This window comes from Haematobia irritans, chromosome 2, assembly GCF_050003625.1.
Source record: "Haematobia irritans isolate KBUSLIRL chromosome 2, ASM5000362v1, whole genome shotgun sequence".
Taxonomy (NCBI): domain Eukaryota; kingdom Metazoa; phylum Arthropoda; class Insecta; order Diptera; family Muscidae; genus Haematobia; species Haematobia irritans.
The window spans coordinates 61,028,448-61,055,444 of record NC_134398.1 but is presented as its reverse complement, the minus strand read 5'-3'; the positions used below and the strand labels follow the sequence as shown (position 1 = coordinate 61,055,444).

The following is a 26,997-nucleotide window of genomic DNA, read 5'->3' as shown; positions in this document are numbered from 1 at the left end:
AATTTTTACCCAAAGGGACATTTTCTAAAACAAAAGAGTGATGCATCACAGCCTTTAATGGAACTATCATCGTCGACGTCGAAGATTGGGAGGGTGACCTGCGTTAAACATGAAGCCAGAAGACAAGAAAGAACAATGCGTGAAACATGTACATGTACAGCATGGACTCAAGATAATGTGTTAAAATTGATAAGAATTCATTAGATGAGAGATACTTCTCTAATGGCTTTGCTATAGAGGGGAGGGCTACTGCTGCACCGAACGAACAATGGAGTATCCTTTCATCCCATGAGAATGCATCATGAATCATGTGGCATGTTGCACAGATATGCGATACGCGGATGTGAATTGCAAGTCAAACAAAACAGTCACACGATACAAGTGAATGCACAATATGAGTAGACAATGGTGAAGCTAAACAAGGAAGATTCTGTCTCGTCCTGTGTCATGGACGATTTTTTTTCTGCTCCTCCTTTTCCTTCGCACCAGGGATAAGACGACAAGTGTCTATGTAGAAGAAACAAAAAACGACTAAAAACAACACCAGCAATGCAGATGGTGGCAAGAGCCACGAAACAACAGATGCTCTCAAAGATAAACGCAAGTGCTTGAGAAAACATCGTAAAGTATAGGACAAAGGATTACATAAAAGCTATAACCAAGACCCTGGTCGAAAGTGGGTATATGAACAAAAAACAAAACAAGCATGGTAACTTTAAGCACCATCATTGAATGCAGGAATGCTGAAAATGGCGCCAAACAAGTGTAAAAGACAGCACAGCTATTGTTTTCATTTTTTCTTAGCAATTTTAAGTGCTTTTAAATTTTGATAAAATTTTAGATTATAAAAATTGATTGTATCGTTATTTGTAAACCATGCTATACTATTACAGATATTACAGATTTGCCGGTGAGCCAACTTAACTAACCTTATTTTCAATTTGTATAGGAATCTTTTATAACTCAAATAAGATAGTCTGAAGTGTCTTTGTAATAAAGGGGAATTGTATTGATTTAAAATGATACCATCATACTAAATAAATCGGAAAAATATTGCTAACACATTATTATTGGAGGACTGGAAAAACTTATGTTTTTCACTCCTCTACATGTTTAATGTTTAGATTTAAAATTATGAAAATTTTGTCAATATATTCGATCCTATGACTAGCGATTATATCTCAATATTAATTTAAAGTATGTATCCAAACACGCTATCAAAATAGTAAAATGCAACTGTAAAGAAAATATAGGTTAATTTAATAACTATGTATGTTAACTAAAGTACACTGAAAAAACAAGTAAGGGAAATCTACAGGCTGACTATTATATACTCTTTACCACTTTATAGATCCCTATTTTCGATAACATCTCAAATCCTTGAAATTCTAAATCTCACCCTATTATGAAAAAATTTGTTAGACATTTAAAGAATTGAGGAGGAAATAACCCTCAACGCACAAAAACATGCAGAAAAACTAGTACTGCATGAAAATTTGGACTTGAATAATATTGTCCGCAATTATCAATCTGACAGAAGGCTGCAAAGGACAATTCCCATGGACTTAGTTCTTTCGAATATAATATAGAATTCATTATTTGAGCTTAGTACTTGCACTATACTCAACAAATATATACATACTAGGTTAAAATTTCTAGTATAAGACTTATACATTATGTTAACAAAAAATTACTAGATGCGTAAGTACTCAGTTGTAATAAATTCCAAATAAAAAAAAAATTTAAAGAATCTATAGACTTAAAATCTAAATCGGCCATTGCCCAAGGGCGCAACACAATATTAGTAAAAAACAAGTAATTAAAGTCTAAAGTCGGGCGGGGCCGACTATATTATACCCTTCACTACTATTTACACGAAAATTTGTGTTACCAACTCAATTTTTAAAAATTTTTGGGAGTTATTGTGAAGGTTTATATTCCCATATACAAATATTTATGACTGTGGTCACAACCAGGGATCCAGAGCGGTCCATTTTTTTCGCTCCGCTCCCGCTCCGGAGAAAAGAAGAACCGCTCCACGCTCCGCTACACGCTCCGCTCCGCTCCTCTTCGAGAAAATTATAGTACAAACATTGTATTATTTGTTCAATTGAGTTTTATTTTACGAAAACAAAAAAACTTACTTCAATAGTTGTATTATAAAAGAAAAACAAAAAAAAGCAAAAAGTATTTCTTGCTATACATAACAAATAGTAGTAAAAATTAATTATTTAGATTTTGTGTTTAGATTAATTCAAAGTATGTTTGACAGATTTTTCTATATAGAAGATTACGTTTAGCAAACTTTAAGTAAGATCGGTTGATAAATAAGGGTTTTATGGACAAATTTAGAAAAATCGGGCGGTATATATATATATATATATATATGGGAGCTATAGCTAAATCTGGGAAAATCGGGCGATACATATATATGAGAGCTATATCTAAATCTGAACCGATTTGGATGAAATTTTGCAGACTTGAAGGGCGATGAAAAAGATTACCTTTTGCCAAATTTGGCGACGATCCGTTTGAAAAAAAGCACAGCGTGACCCCATTTGTCGAAATCGGGCGATACATATATATGGGAGATATATCTAAATTTGATCCGATTTCTTCCAAATTCAATAGCGTTCGTCCTTGTGCCCAAAAAACTCCCTGTACCAAATTTCATTAAAATCGGTTAATAATTGCGACCGGAATCCTGTGAACAACAAATACATGGACAGACGGACGGACGGACGAACACCAAGCGCTAGATCGACTCAGGAGGTGAATCTGAGTCGATCGGTATATATTTTATGGGGTATAAAATCAATATTTCTGGTAGGCACATTTTTTGGCAGATCAAACTTATTATACCCTAACCATTATGTGGTTGAGGGTATAATGACTTTAAAACAATGTGTTGAAACATTTGATTAATTTTGAAGATTTTTTCAGAAATATTAAATCCATTTTGACTTCATTCATTCATGTTAGGATACACATTTTTATGTCGAATCACTTAGCTATAAGGACAAACAGACTTCAATGAAAAGTTTAGAGACTTTTAGACAAGGAAAAAACTTTATTTCAGAGAAATACGTCTTCTATTCTAAGCAAAATTCGTATTCGTATTTTAAGCATGTGAAATATTTGGCCTACCGACAATATTCTTTGCGGTGCACCATCTACTATTTAATATGTGATAGAAACCAAATTTATGAAAATGGGCCAAAATGGACCAAATTCTGTTTGGTCCGACCATCGGACCAAATTTAAAAATTAGAAATCTTTTGGACCAATTTTGGTCCGATCGGACCAAAACGGCAACGCTGATTGGAATTGAAAGTCTATACACAGAGTAGAAGTAACTACTCTCCGAAAGTTTTTTTTTGTTTTGCAACAGACGGTTTTGTTATATTTGTAATGTGTGTGTGTATGTTTATGTTTGCAACAACCTCCATCGAAATCAGTCCGTGGTATACCTACGAATATTCTTACTCAGATCTAGTGTTACCTAATTTCGTCTTTTTTCCCTTTATTGTAAAAATACATTTTCGAACAGCGTTTTTAAGAAATGTTCGTTCTCAAAAAAAGTAGATAACATGCAATAATACAAATGAAGTCATTAGTTTTCAATGTGAGAAAAAATTAAAATAAATGTATATGCGTACATTTTCCAACCAAAATTGAAACTATCCATAATTTTAATTAAATTTTCGAGAACTAATATCAGAAATAAGAGAATGCTAGGATATAGTACAATAGTAAAGCAAATATGAATGAATATGAATGTCCTTACACTGAAAAAAAAGCATGCCCGGTTCCAAAGATTTTGTCTTTACTTTAACAGTTTGGGTATTAATTCCGAGCCAAAGAAGCGGAGAATACAAGTAAGGATACTTTAAAGACGCAATTCTCTTTTAAATTTGGGGGTTATGTACTTGCTTCTAGGAAGCAAATGTTAATTTTTCATTTTTTTAGATTTTTTTCGTTAGTTGTTATGAAAATCCTTTAAAAATGAGTTAACGACAATTTTATTTTCCATATTAAGACTCGACTTCCAGTAGAAATTATGCTATGTTTCAAGTAAAAAGCGTCTTTAAAATAAAGTGTTGAAAAACATGTCTTATTTTTTAACGATTTTTTGCTTTGTAGGCAAGATTCAAAAAGGAAACAAATTTAAAGACAATTTTATTAATTTTAAAGAATTTTTCTGAATTATTAAAGTCACGTTGACCTTACCTCAAAAGTTTTATCTTTCATGTTATGATACACATTTTTAAGTAAAATCACTTAATTATAAGGACATTACAACTTCATTCAAAAGTTTATTGACTTTTGGACAAGGAAAAAAACTTTATTTTAGAGAAATGCGTCTTCTATGTTAAGGCCGGTACTCTGTTCGGTTTTCGCGTTGAAACTCCATACAAAACCAAAAAATGCGAAAAATTTGCGAAATTTTTCCATTTGTGATACTTTGTTTTTTCGTGTTGAAAAACTGACGTTTATAGCACGGCGCCATTTGCAATGTGAATTAAGAAATAATTTATTTATTAAAAACTATTTGTGAGGGTTTATAAATCAAACACGGACCATATTTTTGTTCCGAAACTATACAAAGGATCAAAGGAATAGCAGATCAATTGCCCAAGGAAAAATACAATGTTATTTTGTAAAAACAAGCAACAACCACCAACTTAACCCAATATCGCTCCCTGTAAAATAGCGCTCCAAGCTACCTAAAAAAACGCCGCTTTCTATGTGCGAAATAATGGTTTCCATAAAAATTTTTCGCAAGAATGAACATAGTACCGGCCTTTAAGCAAAATTTGCATTCTTATTCTACGGACATGAAATCTTTGACTTCACGACAATATTTTTTTCAGTGTAGAAAACTAAAAAAATAAATATAAATAAGATCGTTTAATTGCATTTATTTGCGTTCATTACAAACATCTTTGTAGTAATACGGGATGAAATTGATCGAAAGTACTGTTGTTACTTTTACAACACATACTAGAGATATATTTTGACATTTGCCGTTTTTGAAAACAATTATTAAAAAAATACATATCGTACATTTTAAACGTTTACTCACACTACGCTAAGTACTAGCTATATTTGAAATTACCTACACAGTGTAATTTCAAAGTTACACATTTCATTCAAGTAATATTTTATTCGGAGCGGAGCGGTTTTTCATTTGGAAACCGCTCCGCTCCGGATTTTAGAAATGCCGCTCCCGCTCCGGCAAAAAAAGGGCTTGCTCCGCTCCGCTCCGGATCCCTGGTCACAACCCATAACAGCCTAAGTCTGTTTTTCAATAGTACAGGAGTTTAATGTTTTGAATCTTCACTGAAAATCAGGAGGTGTTTTTTGGAAAACTTTGCTACAGATTCCTAGAAGAGATACAAACATGAAAAATTTAGAGCAAATAAATTTGAAGACAATGTTTTGTACTTCAACAAAATCTCTAGAATTAAAATTTAAATCGGCTAACGCCCTGGGATAAAACGCACTTTTAGTAAATCATCACAGAATTTTGTGTAAAATGTGGGTATTTTGGCGATATTTGTATAAACCGGAAGAAAAAATATATGTAGGCGTTATCTAAAATCTGAATAAATTTGATCAATATGACACACTTAAATAGCATATTAAATATATTCTCTGTGGAAACTATCGAGTCAGTTGGAGGAAACTCCCATTGCCCATAATGGGTCTAAAATACGAGACATTCTACTATATTTCGCCAACTCTGGCGTACATATATATGTGAATCTGAACCAATGCAACGAAATATGGCATGCATAGTTAGAATAATAATTCTGCTATCTCTGCAAAATTTCACATAAATTGGAGAATAACTTTGGCCTTCGTGGTCCTATAAGTGTAAATCGGCCGAAAGATATATATGGGAGCTCTATCTAAATCTGAACCGATTTCAACCACATTTGGCACACTTAGTTATACTATTAAATATAATCCTTGTGTAAAATTTGAAGCAAATACGAATGCAAATTTTTCTTAGCATAGAAGACGCATTTCTCTAATATCATTTTTTTCCTTCTCCAATAGTCGATAAACTTTTCAATGAAGTCATATTTAGAGTGATCAAAAAATCGTTTTTTAAAGCCGGTTTTTCTCGGTTATAAAACAACCGGACCATTTTGTTAAAACCTGTAGGCGGTGTTTTAAAAATTTAATAACCGGCATAACCGGGTTTTCCCAAATGTAGCAAAAACGCTTAATTAAGGAAAAAATACATCAATGTTTTAATATAAAAATTAAATTCCTTGGCTGTAATTGCGATAACCGCAGATAAACATTAAAATGTTGGATTTTTTTGGTTTCATTTGCTTTTTGTGAATATTTCTGAAATGTTTCATTAAAGACGGTGTTAAAGAGTCTTGACAACTAAAAATATTCTTGTACTGCATTTGGCTTTCGAAGAATCATTTTGTTGTTTGTCCAAATATTCACAAACAAAGCTCATATAATAATAACGTATGAAATATCATTAATTTTGTTGACAAAATATATGCTCCTAATTGAACCAGCACGATTTGCTCATATTTCATTGAAATATCTCTGGGATTTCTTTAGAAAACCAACGTATTTTATTTGACATCTTGGACGACTACTAAGTTGGAAGTGTTCAGAAACGAGTTGGAAGTGCGGGATGTTTTCTTATTTCAGTTTACATTGAAGGTAACCCGGTTTTATGATATTCAAAACACCGATTCTACCGGTCCACCGAAAATAGGATTTTATGCAAAACCGACAATCGGTGCAAAACGAAAATCCGGTCCACCTGTTTTCACCGACCGGTTTTGATCACTCTAGTCATATAGTCCTTATAATTAAGTGATTTCGCTTATCATAGCATGAAAGAAAAAATGTTTGGGTTAAGATCAACTTGACTTTAATAATTCAGAAAAATTCTTTAAATTTAATGAAATTGTCTTATAATTTGTTGTCTTTTTGCATATTGACTACAAAGCAAAAAAATCGTTCAAACATAGGACATGTTTTTCAACATTTTATTTTAAAGACGTTTTTTACTTGAAACGTAACATAATTTCTACTGGAAGTCGAGTCTTAATTTGGAAAATAAATTTGTCAGTAACTCGTTTTTAAAGCACTTTTTCAGCATATGAAGAAACAAAGCTGAAAAAGCGAAAAATTAAAATTTGCTTCCTAGAAGCAAGTACATAAAAGCCAAATTTAAAAGAAAATTTTGTCTTAAAGGTCCCCTTAGGTTAGGTTAGGTTATGTGGCAGCCCGATGTATCAGGCTCACTTAGACTATTCAGTCCATTGTGATACCACAGTGGTGAACTTCTCTCTCTAAAGGTCCCCTCTCTCTAAAGGTCCCCTTACTTGTATTCTCCGCTTCTTTGGCTCAGAATCAATACCAAATATTTTAAAGTAAAGACAAAATCTTTGGAACCGGGCATGCTTTTTTTCAGTGTATCTAAATCTGCACTGATTTGGCTGATATTTTGCACGCATTGCTAAAATGTTAATTTTACTCCCTGTGCAAAATTTCAAGTAATTGGAAGTGAAATTTTGATCTATGGTGTTCATATGAGTCCAAACCGGGCGAGAGATATATGTGGGAACTATACCAAAATCTGAACCGATTTCAACCAAACTTGACATGCATATCCAGAATGTTAATTCTACTCTTCGAGCAAATGTTCATGTAAATTGGAATAAAGCTATGGTCTCTATCGTCAAATCAGTCTAAATCGTCATATCAGTCCAAATTGGGCAATTCAAACGATCAAAAAACATAGTACTTCCACCCTATGGCAAACCCATGTAAAATTCAATGGGGACGATTCAAGTTTTTACTACTTTCGGATCGGAAATCTACTGGTTTGGAAGTACTTTCTACACCCACTAAAAAAATCATAAACGACGTGCTTATTTCAAAACGATCCGTTCATGAAAGTGAATCAAAGCACATGTGGTGTCAAACGGAGAACAGATGGTGTAAATCTGACAACGATAAAATGACACCCTTCGTAGTCGAAACAACACCCAGCGTTCATGATCTGAAAACATAAGAATGTCCAACGTATATTTTAAGACTTAACCCTCCAATGCCCAATCCCGCCTTTAGGCGGTCTACTATAAAACGGGACGCTTTTAGTAAAACACACTTAAATAAAACAAAACTTTGCAGAATACACTGGATTTTAGCGCATTGATTTTGCTTGTTGCGTTCTCTTGCTTTTGTGTAGTTAACCTAGACTATTTTATCAGATAGCTGAAAAATGGGTCATTAGAGGGTTAAGAAAAACGAAACGCGAACGTTTCCGTTTCATTTTGTTACCGTCCGTTCATGATTTTGGAACATAATTTTTTCTATTAATGTAGCACTATCCTCGAACATATTCTTCTGTATTTTAGAAAGCCATGTCAAGTTCGAATATGGGCCATATAAGACAATTTTTGATATAGCACCTACATATAAAACCATCTTTCGATTTGGTTTAGGAGACATTTCACAGCCTCAAATTTTCATTGGATTTGCCAGAAATTTTAATTTAAACCTCTGCAATTGTAAATTAAATATCTGCAAACGTGCCATCTGAGCCGGTCTTATGAAAGGTGTAAGTATCATAAAAGCCAGCTGAAGTTCGTTAAGGTCTCCAATATCCATCAATTTTCCACTATTTGATTTCTATAGTCCAGATGTTCATGTCATCTGTTGCATTGTAGCGGGGTTTTAAGATTCCGACCGTCCTAATTGTTTGCAGTTTTACTTGTTTTTATATATCCCACACATTTAATTTTTAAGTATCTAAACACAATGATTGTATGTGTTTTGTGTATGGACCTGTTTTTATATAAAGCTCATATAGAACGATACCAGGATTTTACTACTGAAAATTTAATATTTTTTTGAAATGTTGTGGTTTTTTAAATACGCATATTTGTGACCATTTCCAGAATGGTATTCGGTAGTTGGTTTGTTATAAAAGGGTTCACCCAAATGGGTTTGTATTCTTAAAATCTGCTTGTTCGTATCCAACGTTCTGGCCTATAATTAGAACTGCTTGACTATGTGCGTTACCTGTGATGCTTTGAGCGATAAGTGTCTATTGATCATAATATGAGCTACACATGGAAGTAAAGATTTTTTTACTTGTAGAAATTTTCTATCTACAATCCAAAATATTTAGCATTTAATTAGTGCACATAGCTTAAAATGCAAATCTCCATAATTCTTATTTTAAAATATTCAAATATATCCTGTATAAGATAACACGCACAATTAGTTTTTTTTTTATTTGTTATAAGATTGCATTATCTATATGCTACTTTAGCAACTTCTAAAATTAGGACATAAATGAAAAGTACGTTGAAAATACTCCCAATAGAATACCGAAGAATAGAATAATGTGAATGCACTTTCCATTCATTATTTCAACAACGTTTGATGCAAAAGTTCGCTATTATTGTAAAACACCCTTGCATTGTCCAAACTGTTACTGCTGATGGTGCAGTTTTATTCAAAGGACAATAGGACCTTTTGAAAATTTTATATGAATAGAGATAAGTTGTACTTCTCCGCCTTCACAACTTCTTGGCAATTTCGCAATCTTTCGTAGCAATTCCTTTTCTTTACTGTCCTAGTAACAAAATTCTTTGCTAGTTGAAAGAATGTCACAGCTGAAAATTAAATTTTCTTTGAAGAGTGTTAATTAATATTTGGTACATGTTCGCAAATAAAAATATGCTATCACATCAATATATGTGATTATCATATCAATTTAGTCAATGTTATCAATACAATAAACAGAGAATTACTATATTGACAAAATTTTTCAATTTTTAAATAGTACTAGACTTTTGAACAATTTAGGATTTAAGCTTTAAGAGATGTATTTCTTCTTTATCTTCAACTTAAAGAACAAAAAACAACACTAGACTTTTAAGTTTCTTATTCTCTTGAGTTTAAAAGCTCGGTCAAATTTTCTTAAACTGATTTATTATCTTCACATAAAGAGTTCTCGAAGAAGAAAACAACAATAAGGAAAAAGAAATAAAACATCTAAAAACTTGTTCTCTAGGACTCCAGTGTACCAGATACTCAAAATCATGCGATATTTAATAGTCGCAAAGGGGGTGACGAATGACATAGTTTTCTACCACCAAACAGAAGACAGCAAGTTTTTGATTTTGCATTAGCCTCCTTGCATGCCTCCTCCATTGGGGCATCTGGACACTGTGACACTCAAAACAACACTGGATAAAACCAAAATAACAACCAAGAAGAATGCCATAAAGAACCAAAAGATAAAATAAACAAAAAAATTAAAGAAAGTTCTTGAATCATCAAAACCAAAGGGGTTTACAATTGGCACTATAGAATATTAACTCTTACTAAACGAATTTTAAGGAAAAAATCCAACAGTCGAATTTGAATTGATAGTGACATCAAAAAGGGAAAGGAAACAAGATCAAAATAAGAATGGTATGCCAACACTGACAAAAATTTCATGTCCTTAAAATACGAATGCGTTTTTTGCTTAGCATAGAAGACACATTTCTCTGCTATGATTTTTTTATTTTTTTATTTGTCCAAAAGACGGTAAATTTTTCTATAAAGTCGCTTTTTCCTTATAATTAGGTGATACAACTTAAAAATGGGAATCTTAAAATGAAAGAAAATTTTGTTTGACTGAGGTCAACTTGTCTTTGATAATTGTGAAAAATTCTCTAAAATTAATGGAATTGTCTTAAACAAAGCAAAAAAAACGTTTAAAAATAGGAGATGTTTTTCAGCAATTTAATTTAAAGGCGATTTTTACTTGAAACATTGTATAATTTCTACTTGAAGTCGAGTCTGAATTTGAAGACTTAAGTTGTCGGTTAATTGCGCATGAAGAATAAAAAAAACAGAAAAAAAGAATAAATTAAAACTTGTTACTTAAACTCAAGTATACAAAACATACATTTAAAAGTCAATTCTGCCTTCAAAGTATCCTTACTTCAATTGTCCGATTCTTTGGCATGGAATCAATACCAAAATCATCAGTGTAAAGACAAAATCTTTGGAACTGGGCATGCTTTTTTCAGTGAACAATGGCATAAAACCACCAAACTGATGAGAGTGTCTGGTCTGTGAAGAGATATTGAGTTATGATCAAAACAATATAACTGAAAAACGCAGACAAGGGGTCCTAAGACATGTTAGATTTTAAGCGGATTTTTAATCTTCACACAAAGATTTTTTTCATTTAAGACAACGCTAATAGTATAGAATGTTCCCTAATCTATAATAAATATCATTAAAATAACGAAAATTTTTATTGTAGTTATGGAATTGTTTGTTGTGTTAAATTTTAATGACGAATTTTTTGTTTATGATTAAATTAAAATTTAAATACAGAAGTGTGAAGTGTTCATTCTATTTATTGCGGTGTGATATTAATAACGCTATTCACGTACAATCAAATGCCAGTTTAAAAATTCAAATTATAACTGATACTTCAAAGTAAAAAATGTTTTTTTTAATTCCAACAAACAAATGTAAACCAAAGATACAAAATCTGTAAAATAGTGTTTTTATCTTAAACCTAAAGAATAAATATTTCAGTTACTTGAAGAACGATTCTTCAAATCAAAAATATGGTTCTTTACTTTAAAAAAATTTTGGCATACGACTTTAAGAGAGAGAAACAAATTTCATAAAGTTGTGTCCTAAATTTAATAAAAACAATTTGAAGCAAATATAATCAACTTTCTTTTAATTAAAATCAGATTATTTAATAAAAATTTTAATTGATAAAATCCTGGACATTTTCAATAAACTCATGTATAGAAAGTGTATTTTAAAATATTATTGGACTTTTATTCTGCATAATAATTAGAAATATTGAACCATTTATGTTTTCTGATATTTTATTTAATGTTTGGAAACGTTGTTTTAATCTCATTCCTTAATTCTAAGTTACGAAACCTCTCTTATCACTTAACAATCAGATTGACAATTGAAAAATATTTGTTGTTGTTACTACATTTGGATATTTATTCAACCTTATTGAATCCCTCTTTAATATTTATCTTTTTAACAAGTTGGCTTTATAACTCAACAACTTTTAGAACATTGCGTCATATATATTTTTTCAAAGATGGTGAATATTATCAACGTTGGTTTATAGAGGAAAAAGTTTCTGTTTCTCTCAAAGAAGAAAAAAAAAATAGAAAATAAGGCGAAAACTAGTGTTATCGTCTCTAATGTTTTCAACCGGCTGTAGCGAAGAAGTACAAAAATATTGTAGCAGAAAGTTTTTGGGAAGACGTCTATGAGCATGGCAACTGGGCAATGCAAGATTTTCTTTCCTCACAATGGCAATGAAAGGAGTAAGATTAAAAATGAAACAATTGTAAGCTTGTGTCTTACAATTCCTACTTTAATGTGTAAAAAAAACTGAAAATTCTTAGTGTGATGAATTATAAAGTGATAATATTTATTTTATGCGACATTACGATAATAAAATTTTCGGAAGTATAGAATTTTTCAAATCGAGATATCATTAAGAAGATTTTGTATCCTGCATCTTTTTTGGAAACAATTTTCACATGAAGCCACTATAATGAAATAATACCTTGTTAATTAGTCTACATCTGAAACCGCTGAAGGGTTGACGATTCAAAGTACTTCATGTATTGCGACATTTTTCGCAGTCCGAAATTTATTGGCGAATTTCTAGCATCCCTAACCAACTGAAGCTACCTCTATGATCCCAACTGTCCAAAAATGACTTTTTGCTTTTCAAACATGTTTGGGATAATCATATTCTTTCTCTGGGTGTTTCTGGAAAAACATTTGGATGTAATCCACTCACTTTTGAAAAATATAATCAGATTTTGTGGACTATACTATATTAAATTTTTATAATGAACCTTCGAAATATGGGTTATTAAAGCTTTACAGTCAGAAACAGTGCTTGATATAAACGAAATGGGCTGAGCTTTTGGATAAAATATTATTTTTTATTGCAAAAATAACAATTTGTAACAAAAAACTGTTTTTGGTATAAAAGTTTGAAATTTTGGAAGGGATTCAAAAACTCTAACAAAAGAAGAATGGGAGTCGAGTATAAACATACATAAATAATTTTATAATATACACATAAATTTATTTATGCGTGAACAGTTTTTTACTAGCATTTAACATTTTTAATGCATTTAAAACTTATCGTGTTTTCTACTTAATTTCATTTTTGTTTTTAAGGCCGGTATTAAGTTGGTCTTTTACTTTTCTTTAATAATTCATTTTAAAGAAAATAAACTTTTTCAATTGCTGTAGCTGCAAAACTCGAACTTAATGCCTACTTTTATATTTGAAGGTGTCCGTCAACTCCTCTTGGACTACTTATTAATAAAGAGGAACTAAACTTTGTTTTTATATATTTTACTGGTTGTCACTATTTCCTCGTTTTTTCATTTTACTATTCCAACTCTAAAAAAAGTATAGTGCCTTTCATTATTTTTATGAAGAACCCTTTGTAATTTTTGTATATTTTCCACCGTTTTTTTAATTTCCTTTGCCTGAATATTTTGACTTACTCCTCGTACGTTCCGATTTCTTTTAACGAACCATGAAATCATGAAAACTGCTCGAAACTGAACCTAAAATTTCCATATTTTATTTCTCGTATTCATTTAAATAATCTACAGATTTTAGATTTCAAATAAAGGTGTTATAAATCACATGAGATGTTAATGATTCCTCTAAAACTCAAACAAAAATTGTTCTTATAAATCCAGAATTTGATATAGGTAAAATCTTTCATAGGTAAAATCTTTAAATTTATCTTCGGGAAGTGTAATGGTTGAACTGCTCTTCGTAGGAGAATAGCTGTCATCAAACCCACCTGAAATTTGAAAGGATACACTCAAAAAAAAGTGAACTCTCTATTTCACTAAAGCCATATTAACTTTATATTAGTTCATAGAATCATTATGTTTGGAAAAAGTTTATTTTAGTCAAATAATTTTTTGCGTATGTTAGTTAAATTAACTAAAAAACGGGAAAAGTTATACACAAATGAAGCATAAAGATTTCCTAATTTCGTATTTCTTACAAAATAGTTCATTATTTCTTTAAATTTGTAAATTTTACCAAAAATGGGTGTCGTATGTCACTAAAGACATTCTTGCAATTTTGAACTCCAAGATTTCTCTTAAAACTACAAAATTTTCTTTAACTACTGAAAAAAATTAGTTATGTCTAATAAATTTTCTTGAATTTGTCGAAAAATATTTACTTATTTTTGCCATATCGGAGTGATGCCAGCGCTTGTAATACCGTTTAGTTAAAATTTTCTAAAAAAGTTCCAAATTTTCTAAAATTAATCGAAAGTTATCTTTCCTGGTGGGTTCACTGTTTTTTCAGTGTATAATATTTGATTCATGGTGGTGGGTATTTAAGATTCGGCCCGGCCGAACTTACGAGGCCAGTTCGGAAGCTTCTTAGCCTAGCACAAAAAGCGCGGTATAAACAGAAAAAAGTTAAGTGTTTTGGAAACTTCCATCTCTGTTATGAACACAAGTTAAATTTTGTTTCGATCTTTTCCTTCATATAGAAACAGGTGTTCAAAAAAGACACATCCGCAATTTTTTACAATGGAAAAATTAGAAATGCGTTCTGTCATTAAATATTTACATAAAAAAGGTTTATCGAGACAAGAAATTCATAATGATATGGTGAATGTGTTAGGTGAAAGTGATCTTTCATATGCAACAGTAAAAAATTGGGTTGCTGAATTTAAACGTAGCCGTACAATCATTGAAGATGAACCACGTAGTGGACGTCCAAAAACAGCAACAACAACAGAAATTGTAGCCACAGTGCATGATATGGTATTAAATGATCGACGAATAAAAGTGCGTGAAATTGCTAATATTATGGGCATCTCAAATGATCGAGTCCATTTAATTTTGCATGAAGAACTACAGATGAAAAAGCTTTCTGCAAGATGGGTGTCGCATTTGTTAACAGTCGATCATAAACGCATAAGAATGAACATTTCTCAAGCTTGTTTGGATCGTTTAAGCGAAATAAAATGGATTTTAAGCGTCGTTTCATAACTGTTGATGAAACATGGATGCACCACTATACTATAGAGACAAAAGCACAATCCAAACAATGGACTGAAGCTGGAGAAAGTGCCCCAAAGAAGGCAAAAACAATTCAATCGGCTGGTAAGGTTATGGGATTTGAAAGGTATTTTATTGATTGATTATCTGCACTAAGGGTAAAACAATAAATTCAGAGTACTATTGCAACCTTTTGGATCAATTAAATGTACAAATTCGAGAAAAACGTCCTGGCTTACAACACAAAAAAATATTTTTTCATCAAGGCAACGCACCAGCGCACAAGAGTATTTTAACAATGGCTAAAATCAAAGAGTTGTTTGACCACCCACCTTATTCTCCTGATTTAGTTCCTAGTGACTTTTACTTGTTCCCAAATCTAAAAAAAATCCTTACTGGCAATCGTTTTACCTCAAATGAAGATGCAATTACAGTTGTAAACCACTATTTTGAAGACCTTGAGGAAAACTATTTTAATCAAGGGAACGCATTGCTAGAAGAGCGTTGGACTGAGTGTATTGAAGTTTCAGGAGATTATATTGAAAAATAAAAATATTTTTGAAAATCTAACTATTGTCATTCATTGATAGGCTAAGAAGTTTCCGAAACGCCCTCGTATTACTGTATATACTTGTTTTAGTTCATTTAACTGCAATAATAGAGTCCCTAAAAAGTGATGGCATACTAATTCAGTAGATTTAGTTGGTAACAATTTAAACTCCGTTAAAGCAAAAAAAAGGAGATTTAAGAAAACAAAATAGTTGGGCTTTACTCCTATATGGCTACACCTTATTTAAACTCTATATATAATATGGTAAAGATTAGTTTTCAAAACTTTTAACAAAAAATTAAAACAAATTGTAAACGAAGATTTAATGAAACTTAGACCAATATCTTATTGATTTGAGTTGATCAAATTAACAATCAACATAATTTGATTATCGATAATAATCCTCTAATCACATTACCACACTGTAATATTCACACTTTATGATATCAGATGAATGTGATTCGTGTATAATTATAGGCTTACACACACAAAGTTTAATGTTTAATTTTTCTAATGTCTGGCAATTATTCTTGTGTGCGAATGACATTAAATTGACATGATATTTGCAATATATTTTAGTAGAGGATCTCGTATTCGTTTTTCAAGCACTTAGTTTAATCAACATTAAAGTATACATTTGTTTTTAAGTCATCTTCATGACTGGGAAGATATATACTTCGAAAAACATCGAAATCTTACATCAAATTAAATTTTAACACATGATAACGTAAAAATTCCCCATCATAAAACATGCTTGGACAAAACTGAGGACTTTGCCGATACATACAAACCAAAAAGAAAAAACAAAATAATAATACAATACCCGCCCCTTCCAAAACTATATGTGAATATTCTAAAAGCCAAGAGAAATGTATGGAAAACGATGAAAAACTAAAGATAAAATGTATGTAAATAAAACTCTGGGCACACAAAACAAATAAAGCATCTCTGAGATCTACGACAGACAGAAAATGTCAGCTCTCCCGCTTATGTGTACTCGTAGTCCCGCCGAATGAAATACGAGAAAAAAATAACACTTTTTTTTATAATACTTAACGGAGATGGAAATGAAAATGGATGTTGGGGTAGGTAGGGATTGGGTGTTTGAAATAAAGATAAATTTGCATACGGGTAGTTTTTCTTTATGGTTGTTTTATTTTCTCAGTTCTGGCGGTATCCTGGGTTACATTTACACATTCATGCATATTTCACTTACAATGGGTAGGAGTGATAATGTAAACCACAAAATACAACATGTAAATGGGATGGGAAATGGGATGCAAAGTGCACACAACCACATAACGACAAATGAAAAGAGTGGGAATATGTGTGTATGTGTGTAAGGGAAAAATATCCGAATCGTTTATTTTGAACCAAAGGAAATGGGATTTGCTAATGCAGTGTTGGTCTCAATTGTAGATAATACATGCAGGCCACAAAATGACCCTACAAAAATTTAGAGATTTCCAGATTTCTCAATTTGAATAGGGCAGACCCGTCTCTATTGTAAAACTTAAACCCAAATCATATATTGGAATTGATCATAAATAACTGAATAGGATTTCGAATAAGAAAATTAAAACTCATTTTTTATAATCCCAATTAATATTTTTTGATATAGCTCTAAAATAATACATCTGTTAATTTCTTGAACGTTACAATATCCACTGAAAAAAATACTGTCGTGAGGTCAAAAATTGTATGTCTTTAAACTACGAATGCAAATTTTGCTTAGCATAGAAGACACATTTCTCTAATATAAAGTTTTTTTCCTTGTCCAAAAGCCGATAAATTTTTCAATGAAGTCGTATTGTCCTTATAATTAAGTGATTTCACTTAAAAATGGGTATCGTAACATGAAAGAAAAAATGTTTGGGCTAAGGTCAACTTGACTTTAATAATTCAGAAAAATACTTTAAATCTAATGAAATTGTCTTTAAATTTGTTGTTTTTTTTTTCATCTTGACTACAAAGCAAAAAATCGTTAAACACTTTATTTTAAAGACGTTTTTAATTGAAACATAGCATAATTTCTACTGGAAGTCGAGTGTTAATTTGGAAAATAAAGTTGTTGTTAACTCATTTGTAAAGGACTTTGATAGCATATGACGAAAAAAAAGCTGAAAAAGCGAAAAATTAATATTTGCTTACTAGAAGCAAGTACACAAAACCCAAATTTAAAAGACAATTGTGTCTTAAAAGTATCTTTACTTGTATTCTCCGCTTCTTTGGCTCGGAATCAATACCAAAATTTTTAAAGTAAAGACAAAATCTTTGTAACCGGGCATGCTTTTTTTCAGTGTCATCAAATTTACCTAGAAGAAGGAAATGCCAATAAAACAAATATATATATACAAATGTATGTGGAAGTACAATTTTCTTTTAGTTTTTTTCTTTCAATTCATTCTACTAAAAAACCTTCTTTTTTCTTACGCAAATCTTATTCTTCACACATATATTTATCATCTATGATGGCCACACTTACAATGATTATCTTATTAAACATACACTCATGTATTTGTTTCGGATTTAATTTAAAAAAATAGGGGAAAAAATTAAGAACTAAAAATGTACCTAACTTTTTTGACATTTATCTCTACGTAATCTCTGAAAAGGGAAATCTATTTGACTTAAAAAATATCACCAACATTTTTCCAATTAAAATTTTAATTGAATTTAAAAAAAAATATTCTATTGAAAATTAAATTTGTTTATAATTAAAACAAAAATCAATCACAACAATTCTTTGTATCAATTATTTTTGTACTTGTATTTTTCTTAATTGAGCTTAGCGAATGATACTGTTATTTTTGTGATAGGAGACATTCCAACAAACTGCAACAACGCCATAAACAAAATCTAACAAAAGGCAATCGATCTGTAAGATCAACAAGTATTGTAATATGAGTTCAAGACAAAGCCTTACAAGTTCCAAAGAGTACAAGATCTTACATCAAAAGGTTGGGCTAAGCCCACTCTAGAAATTAAAAAAAATATTCATGTGTTGTTAATGTTGATAATCGGAAAGCAAGAATCGATTGTCCAATTGGTACCTTTTTACGTACTCTTTGATTTGTGAAGTGTTCAAGTTGATCGGTTCAGTTAAGTTGAGAGGAGTTTTCTTTTCTGAGGAATGACATTTTAGAAACATAAGAGACAATCGTTCCTCATTAATTCGGGTTTATTTGGTCTTTAAGGAAAATTTTATGACAAAGGGAAATTTAATTTAAGTTTTTTCTTTGGGTGCAGTTTTTATCCCAGTATCATTTTCGAAAATTCATGAAAATAGTAATTTTTCAAAATAGCGATTTTTCAAAATGATGGCACAGAAATGCCCTTCTTCGTCACTCTCTATTTCGCCCTCCCTCTCTCTTTCCCTTTATAGTTGTCTCCTACAATGAACAAAATATTTACGTGATATTAAATAATAGCAAAATATTAGGGACCAATTTCTTTAAAATAATGAAAATTTAATTAAAAAGATTAAAATCTTTGCCACAATTTCTTTAAATTAAATTTAGGCGCAAATTTTGGAACTTTCAAGATATAGCATCTTTGGTTTATTTTTTTTTTTTTTTTGAAATTAAGAAAACATTTTTTAACTTACACAGAAAAAAATTTCACGAAAAATTTTCTAATTAAAATTTTAATTGAGTTTAAAAAAAAAATCAATTAAAAATTTTATTGATTCCACAAATTTTTTAATTGAAACAAAAATCAATCACAAAAATAATAGTATCAATTAATTTTTTAATTGAATCAATTAACTTTTTAATTGACCTTCAATTAATTTTTTAATTGATACTATCATTTCTGTGATTGAGGACATTTCAATTAAAAATTAATTGGATCAATTAATTTCGTGATTGAATCAGAAAAAAAATTTTTTGTGTGTAGTATCCGCTATAATTTTTTAATTAAGTATCCGCTATAATTTGAATTTTTGAACTAGCATTTGTTTGTACCTGAATAGCTTTAATAATATAACACAAAAAGAGATTGAAAATTCGTTAAATGAGATCTGTACCCTGAAAAATTCCTTCTTTTAAAGAAGCTGCATTTTGGCTAGGAATCAATACCAAAATTCTAAAGGGAAGATCAAAATCTTTGGATCCAAGTAAACTTTCTTTGAGTGTACATTTCTTGCATAGCTTATAGCCAAGCTTAATGCAATTCTCTTATTTTAATTTAATTAATTTAAATTAAAATTAAAATTTATTACTTTTGCATCAAGATAATTGCATTTGTATGCTAATGTTACTAAGAATCCCAAGAACCCATCAACACATTCTTGCTCAATGCTACAATAGTGAAAGTAAATCGCGCCCAACTATTCAAGTGAATATACCGCAATTTTTTGGAATTTCCATATAGAACAGAACTAGAAAATAAACTGAAATAATATCAACATCTCAAACAAAGTGTAAGCTGTAAAACAAAATGATATTTATGCAAAATAGACCAACGTGTTAAAATGTTGATGATGTTTCAGGTAGTATTCCAGCCGTCTTGTCCTAACGACCAACACCTAGTGATTTTACTTACACTCCGTAAAGTTACTATGGCAAGCAAACGTACTTAAAACTAAACGTAAAATAAAATGCTAAAAAGGCAAAACAATCCTTTTTTGTGTTTTAGGAGATCAACTTAACTTAGACTAAAACTTACCGTGTGCATCTTTAGAGGATAATGAACCACCCATGCTGGAACTACTGCCGACCAAACTGCTACCACCTCCGCTGCTACCGACTAAACCCATGCTATGTAGAGCTGAAGATGAGGCGGAAGACGAGTGAAGACGTGCTAATGCATTTTGAACGGGTAAAAGGAGCATCAGATATACAAATGTCATAAAAATCCAGCTAAATGTGGAAGATGATGATGTGAAAACTCGACGGCTGCTTGCCAAACAGGATATTGTCATTATTGCAGCCGTAGGTATGGTTGTTGTAGTAGAACTACAACAACAACGACAACTATTTGATGGGCTGGCCATTAGGATTTGCTGACATTTATGACACTTCATTTTATTACTGGTCTTGACTTTCGCTTGTGCCTTAAAGAAATCCACAACACCATAAACACGACTTTCAACTTTCTCCAATTGCTTGTGATACGAATGGGTTGTTTTTGAAAATTTCCAGCAGCTTGTAAATGAAGTTATTTTTCTACACCGTTTATTTGGTGCCCACGAACTGTCTTTTTTTAGGTAATTGATTTTTTTTTCATTTGTTTGTATTAAAAGAAAATTAATGAGTTTCTTTCTTTTCCAAGAGATATTGTTTAATCTACTATAGCCTTGTACTCATTTGCCTTTATGGAAGACTTTTTGAGTTTTGATATTTTTTTCCAAGTCTTGTCTTTCCCAATAAATTTGATATGGTTGTTACTTTGGCGTTTGTTTGGTTTTTATCCCAGCTGAAAGAAGAAACAAACATGAATATTATTGAAGGGGGAAAATGGTCATAATAATAGAAAATTAAAATTTAATTATTTTCCTAGTAAATTGTGGGTGTGAAAAAATGGTAAATCATGGATGTGAAAAAATAAAATAATGGCAATTTCCAAAAATAATTTTAGAAGTACACCCATTTGTTTCTGAGCTGACCTGAAATTTGTCACAAAATATTTTTGTGACATAAGATTTGGGTATATTAACTTTGCCATTCTCCTTGTAATATATCGAAATATTGGTCTCAAACCACATTAAGTGTATATATTCTGGTTCGTGTCCGTCAGTCCGTTTGTTGCAACAACGCTAGCTTTTGAACGAAACAAGCTTCGACTTGAAATATTGCACAGGTAGGTTTTTGATGTATGTTCGGATGTTATTGCAAAAAAGCCATATCGGATCACGAAAACTTAACCCTATCACTACCAATGTCCACTTAGAAGGACATTCGAAAAAGACACAAAATTTTCACACTTAGTTTCGATTTATTTCTCGATATTATTTCAAAGTAGAGGCTTTAATCTAAATAAGCTATAAATATTTTCCATATTGGTGAGCACTAAAATACATTTTTATTAACTTCTTTAACAATGAACGAAAAATAAGAACATTTGAGAAAAATTTTCTACTGTATATTTCTAGTAAATTGACATTCATACAAATACTATAGCTGATACTGTTTCGGGTTCTTTTTTGTATTTTTGCTCACACTTTGAAAAATATTATAGGCCAAATAGCGCTTATTTTCGTAAGGCCATTTGGCCATAATTCAAGAATCAAGTTTTCAGAACAAGCTCATATAGCTCTTGAAGTAAAACAAAAATTGTCTCAAAATTACAATTTTTGTTCTACATGCTTTTAGTACAAGCAAAAACAGAAGAAAAATTAAAGTTTTTAATATTAGGTTTATTTCGGTAGTGAAAGGGTTAAACATTTTCTGTCGAGTTTTAACGGAAAAATATTTACAAATTAAAAACGATGTTTAACATAAAAATTAATTAGAAAAATATTTTATAAAAAATTGTTATTTCTTCATTCAAATGAAATTCTAAAGCACGAATTCTATAGCGAATCAATGGATCCCAACAAGGGAGTACTTCAGTCCTATTCCAGCAAAAAAAAAAATGGAAATTGTTCCACAAACATTTCTATTACAGCTCATCCCTCGCCAATTGTTTCCACTTCCGATGGAGTTCCTTTAGACAAATCTTAGAAAGTACAGAATTAGACCGTTTTAAGTGAACATTTTTTAACGCCGTTCGGATTCGGCTATAAAAACGAGGTCCCTTGTCATTGAGCTTAATATAGAATCGGGCAGCCCTCTGTGATAAGAGAAAACTTCACCACTGTGATATCACAATGGACTGGTAGTCAAGTGAGTCTGAAATATCGGACTGCCACTATACCTAACCTAACCTAAGTGAAAATTTAAGTTTTGGACAATTAAATTTCGTAAAAATAATGAAATATCAATAAAAAATAAAAAAATTCATCCCCGGTGGGATTTTGACCTGTGCCGTTTGAATTTTTCACTTCCATGGAAGTTCTTTTGAGTATGTTTTGCAAATTATGATAATTATTTTTTTTATTTTTTTGTTGATTTCTATTGGCAAAATTTATTAAAAAAGAACACAAAATAAAAACGATGTATAACATAAACAATATTTTTTTAGAAAAATATTTAATAAAAAAATTGACGCTGGAGAAATTTGAACCAGTGTTCTTTATTTTTTCATTCATACTAATAAAGAACATCTCAAGAAGTAGATCAATGGCGTTTGTGGCTGAGTGTGCTAAGGCGTTCTGTTATGGTGCCAACAGACCCAAGATCAACCCCCGGTGAGAGCGAAGAAGTTTTTCAATTTCTAAAAATTAGATAGTAAGAAAATAAATGTGTTACAAAAAATACTGATAAAAATAAAAAAAGTGAAATTGGAAAAAAAAAAGTTTTTTTTTTAATTTCCACAGAAAAAAAGTATGTTGTAAAACTGATGCTAAAATGAACTAATATTTATTGCAAAAATTTTATTTTGTTTTAGTTTATATTTAAAATTTTTCCCAGCCCAACAATTTTTTCTTTATTTTAAGTATGTCACAAAAAATTTATGAACTAAATGGCATTAAAATTTCAATGGCATACAAATTAGTTAAATTCTAACTAAAACAGAAGAAGTTTTTCGTAAACTTCTCGAAAATAGTAAAAATGAACTACAACGTGGTTAAAATGGGAATGATCTGGCGCCTAAGATTTGTACTTTATTTTTAGTTAATTTTTTCTTTTCGTGAAAGATGAATTTCGTAAATGATAATTAAAAATCTAAAAATGTCGGAAAATTTTCGTGAGTTTAATGAATCTCAAAATTTGGAATACAATTTGGTTCAATTTTCGCATGAGCTAGTTCATTTTTTCCATAATGTAGTTAATTTTTCTTCTGTGTCTAAAGCAATGCAAAGGATCCAAAAACAAAGTACTTCCGTCCTATGACAAGCCCATGTAGGTTATGTTAGGTTAGGTTAGGTTAGGTGGCAGCCCGATGTATCAGGCTCACTTAGACTATTCAGTCCATTGTGATACCACATTGGTGAACTTCTCTCTTATCACTGAGTGCTGCCCGATTCCATGTTAAGCTCAATGACAAGGGACCTCCTTTTTATAGCCGAATCCGAACGGCGTTCCACATTGCTGTGAAACCACTTACAGAAGCTTTGAAACCCTCAGAAATGTCACCAGCATTACCAGCCCATGTAAAATTCTTTGAAGATGGTCCAATTTTTCACTAGTTCAGTCTCACAAATTGGGGATCCTAAGTACTTTTTTGGAAGCTCTTTGTTTGCTGGGATGACAAGACCATGTAAAATTTATTGGAGATGATTCAAATTTGCAAAAGTTTGGGATCCAATGTATTTCTTTGGGAGCTCCTTTTTTTGGCTTTAAAGTTATGTATCTTACGTCGTTTATATTCGGTTCTTCCGAAAGTGTTAATAAAATTTTACGCAAAATTGTGTACCTTATTTGGGATATATGCCACAGTAACTTTCAAAATATTTTTCAACAAAGTTTTTTCTGTTACATATGAAACTTTCTTTCTATTAACATGTTCACTTATTTCCTTTTATGAACATAAACTAAAATTTAACAATTTTCAGAAAAACAAAACACACACACTTGAACGTATTCGATTTATATCATCATCACTCACACGAAACCTAAGAACTTAATTTTAGTTTATTTCAAACTATTTTCGATACACTTATTTAAACTTCTTTCATAACTGACCCAAAGGTGCCTTTCAAATTGATTTTAAAAGTTTCTAGTCGTAAAGTACTACTCAGAGCTACATAACAGCACAACAATTCCTAACAAATCAATAACTTTTGTCTCACCCCCCTATATCAACGCACACACACACAGAGACACACGCATACCACAAAGCCATAGCGCATTATAACGATAAAGACATAAAGGACACAAAAAGTGAAAACATAAATACATCACATAAATTGTCCTTTAGTTAAATAAACGGAAAAGAAAATATAAAAAATAAAAAACGATAGAAGGAGTGTTCACGCTCTTGTTAAAAACTTTGACACTTTGTTGAAAAATAAATTATTGAACATCTCAATTTCGCCCGCAATGGAAAACATTACCTTTTTGAGGGGATACAAAAAAAAAAACAACAACCCTAATCTATTTATACACCTTTTTTTCTGGCGTATGAGTGTGCGTGTGTATGTGTAAGTGTGGGTTGGCAAGCTAAAATTGAAAGGGGAGCAGTGTCATTTGAAATGGAGCATAAACTCATTCCAGTTTTTCATTTTAATCTTTTAAAACTGCCATTGAACACACTCCGAACACAAGAAAATTTCCGAAAAAAAAAACATTCACCTTTTTTCTATATTGATGGTCTTAACAAGCAATTGTCAATTGAATTATTATTATTTTTTTTTTGTGTTCTCCCGAATTGTCGAAAAGAAGTATTTGTGTGTTCGAGTGTAAAACTATAGACAAAGGGCTTAGAACTTGAATATTGTCGGTCCACAACTTTGGGGGGCAGGACATCCATTGGGTAAAATTAGATTTGAAGCAATAAAATTACAAATGCCTCGTTGAGCAAGGTGTCATTCGACAATTTTGTCTTTCCAAACAAAAGACAAAATTGAAAGATAGCTCAATTTGAATGCTTTTAACTTTAAAAGCTTTTTTAATTCAATTATTTTATTTGTTCTTAAATGTGTACATTTTTTATAAGGAATATAAGCAAATGTATAAAAGAAATCAATCAACACTGAAATGGGTGTTTATACCCCACACTGCAATGGACAGAGTGTCTTTCAACAGAGTATGTAAGAAACAATTGTTGAAATCGACTTAGTCCTAGTCGCCCATCTTTTAAACAGAGGATGTTAGAAATATTTGTTGAAATCGACTTAGTCATGGTTAACTGTTCGATATCTTTCTTCGTAGTTCTGACATTCGTTCGACTAACGAATATCAACCACATCTTTCCAGAAATTTTCTGTATTGGCTAAGGATTTTGGACACGCAATCCTTAGTGCTTTAATGTATATTATAGTTTTTAAAAATGTAATAAATAATAAATAATTAAATAAAATAAATTAGACACGTATTTCCTTTACATACCAAAACAAATTATATTCCACTGTACAAATTTTGGGTCTGTGTTTCTATTTCCATGATATTATTTATGATATGATAAAAAAACAACATCAGAATAGATCGTAATTGAATATGAAATTTTAATTTTTATTAATTTTTTAATTTTTAATAATAATGAATAAAACTTTTTTAATAAAAGAATGACTATGAGTTTAATGTGAGTTAAAAAAACACACAAAAATTAAAAAAACATTTTCATAAATTTTACTTTTTGTTTATATAAATTTTATTTTGTATAGCTGTGTGTTTCAATATATATATTAAGTATTTCATGGAAAAGCAAAATAATACTTGTTCATATCTATTTGTCATAGAAAGAATTTATTTTCTATTAATTATTATTTTATTTATCCTTTATTTGAAATATTTATTCTTCGCAACACATAAATTACTTAAGATTCGATATTGAAATAAAAAATTTCGGTATCCGTCCATAATGATAATCGATTACTACACAGAAAAAATATTTACGTGATACTGATGGTTACGCAACTAAATATTAGGATGCGCAATTTACAAAATATTAAGGACAATTTTCTTTAACATAATGCAATTTTAATTATTTTTTTTTTATTAACCCTTTCACTACCGAAATAAACCTAATGTTAAAAACTTTAATTTTTCGTCTATTTTTACTTGTACTAACAGCATGTAGAACAAAAATTGCCATTTTGAAAACCTACCTCAATTACTTCAAGAGCTATATGAGCTTGTTCTGAAAACTTGATTCTTGAATTGTGATTAAATGGCCTTACGAAAATAACCGATATTTGGCCTATAATATCATTCAAAGTGTGAGAAAAAATACCTGAAACAAGTATATACGGCCGTAAGTTCGGCCAGGCCGAAGCTTATGTACCCTCCACCACTAAGAGGCTCCGGAGGTCAAATCTGGGGATCGGCTTATATGGGGGCTATATATAATTATGGGTCGATGTGGACCAATTTTTTCATGGTCATTAGAGAACATATACCAACACCATATACCAAATTTTAGCCAGATCGGATGAAATTTGCTTCTCTTAGAGGCTACGCAAGCCAAATTTGGGGGTCCGTTTATATGGGGGCTATACGTAAAAGTGGACCGATATGGACCAATTTTTGCGTGGTTGTTAGAGACCATTTATTAACACCATGTACCAAATTTCAGCCTGATCAGATGAAATTTGCTTCTCTTAGAGCAATCGCAAGCCAAATTTGGGGG

The 26,997-nt window shown here is 31.0% G+C and overlaps 1 protein-coding gene across 1 annotated transcript in view; it reads right to left on the bottom strand.

Moving 5' to 3' along the window:
• The window catches only part of side-II (sidestep II transmembrane protein), a 645,324-nt gene that overhangs the window by 532,957 nt on the left and 85,370 nt on the right, over positions 1–26,997 (bottom strand). Inside the window, exon 2 of the mRNA XM_075294734.1 lies at positions 20,332–21,081. Coding sequence (XP_075150849.1) covers positions 20,332–20,689 — 358 coding nt within the window. The 5' untranslated portion in view covers positions 20,690–21,081. The remainder of the gene's footprint in view (positions 1–20,331; positions 21,082–26,997) is intronic.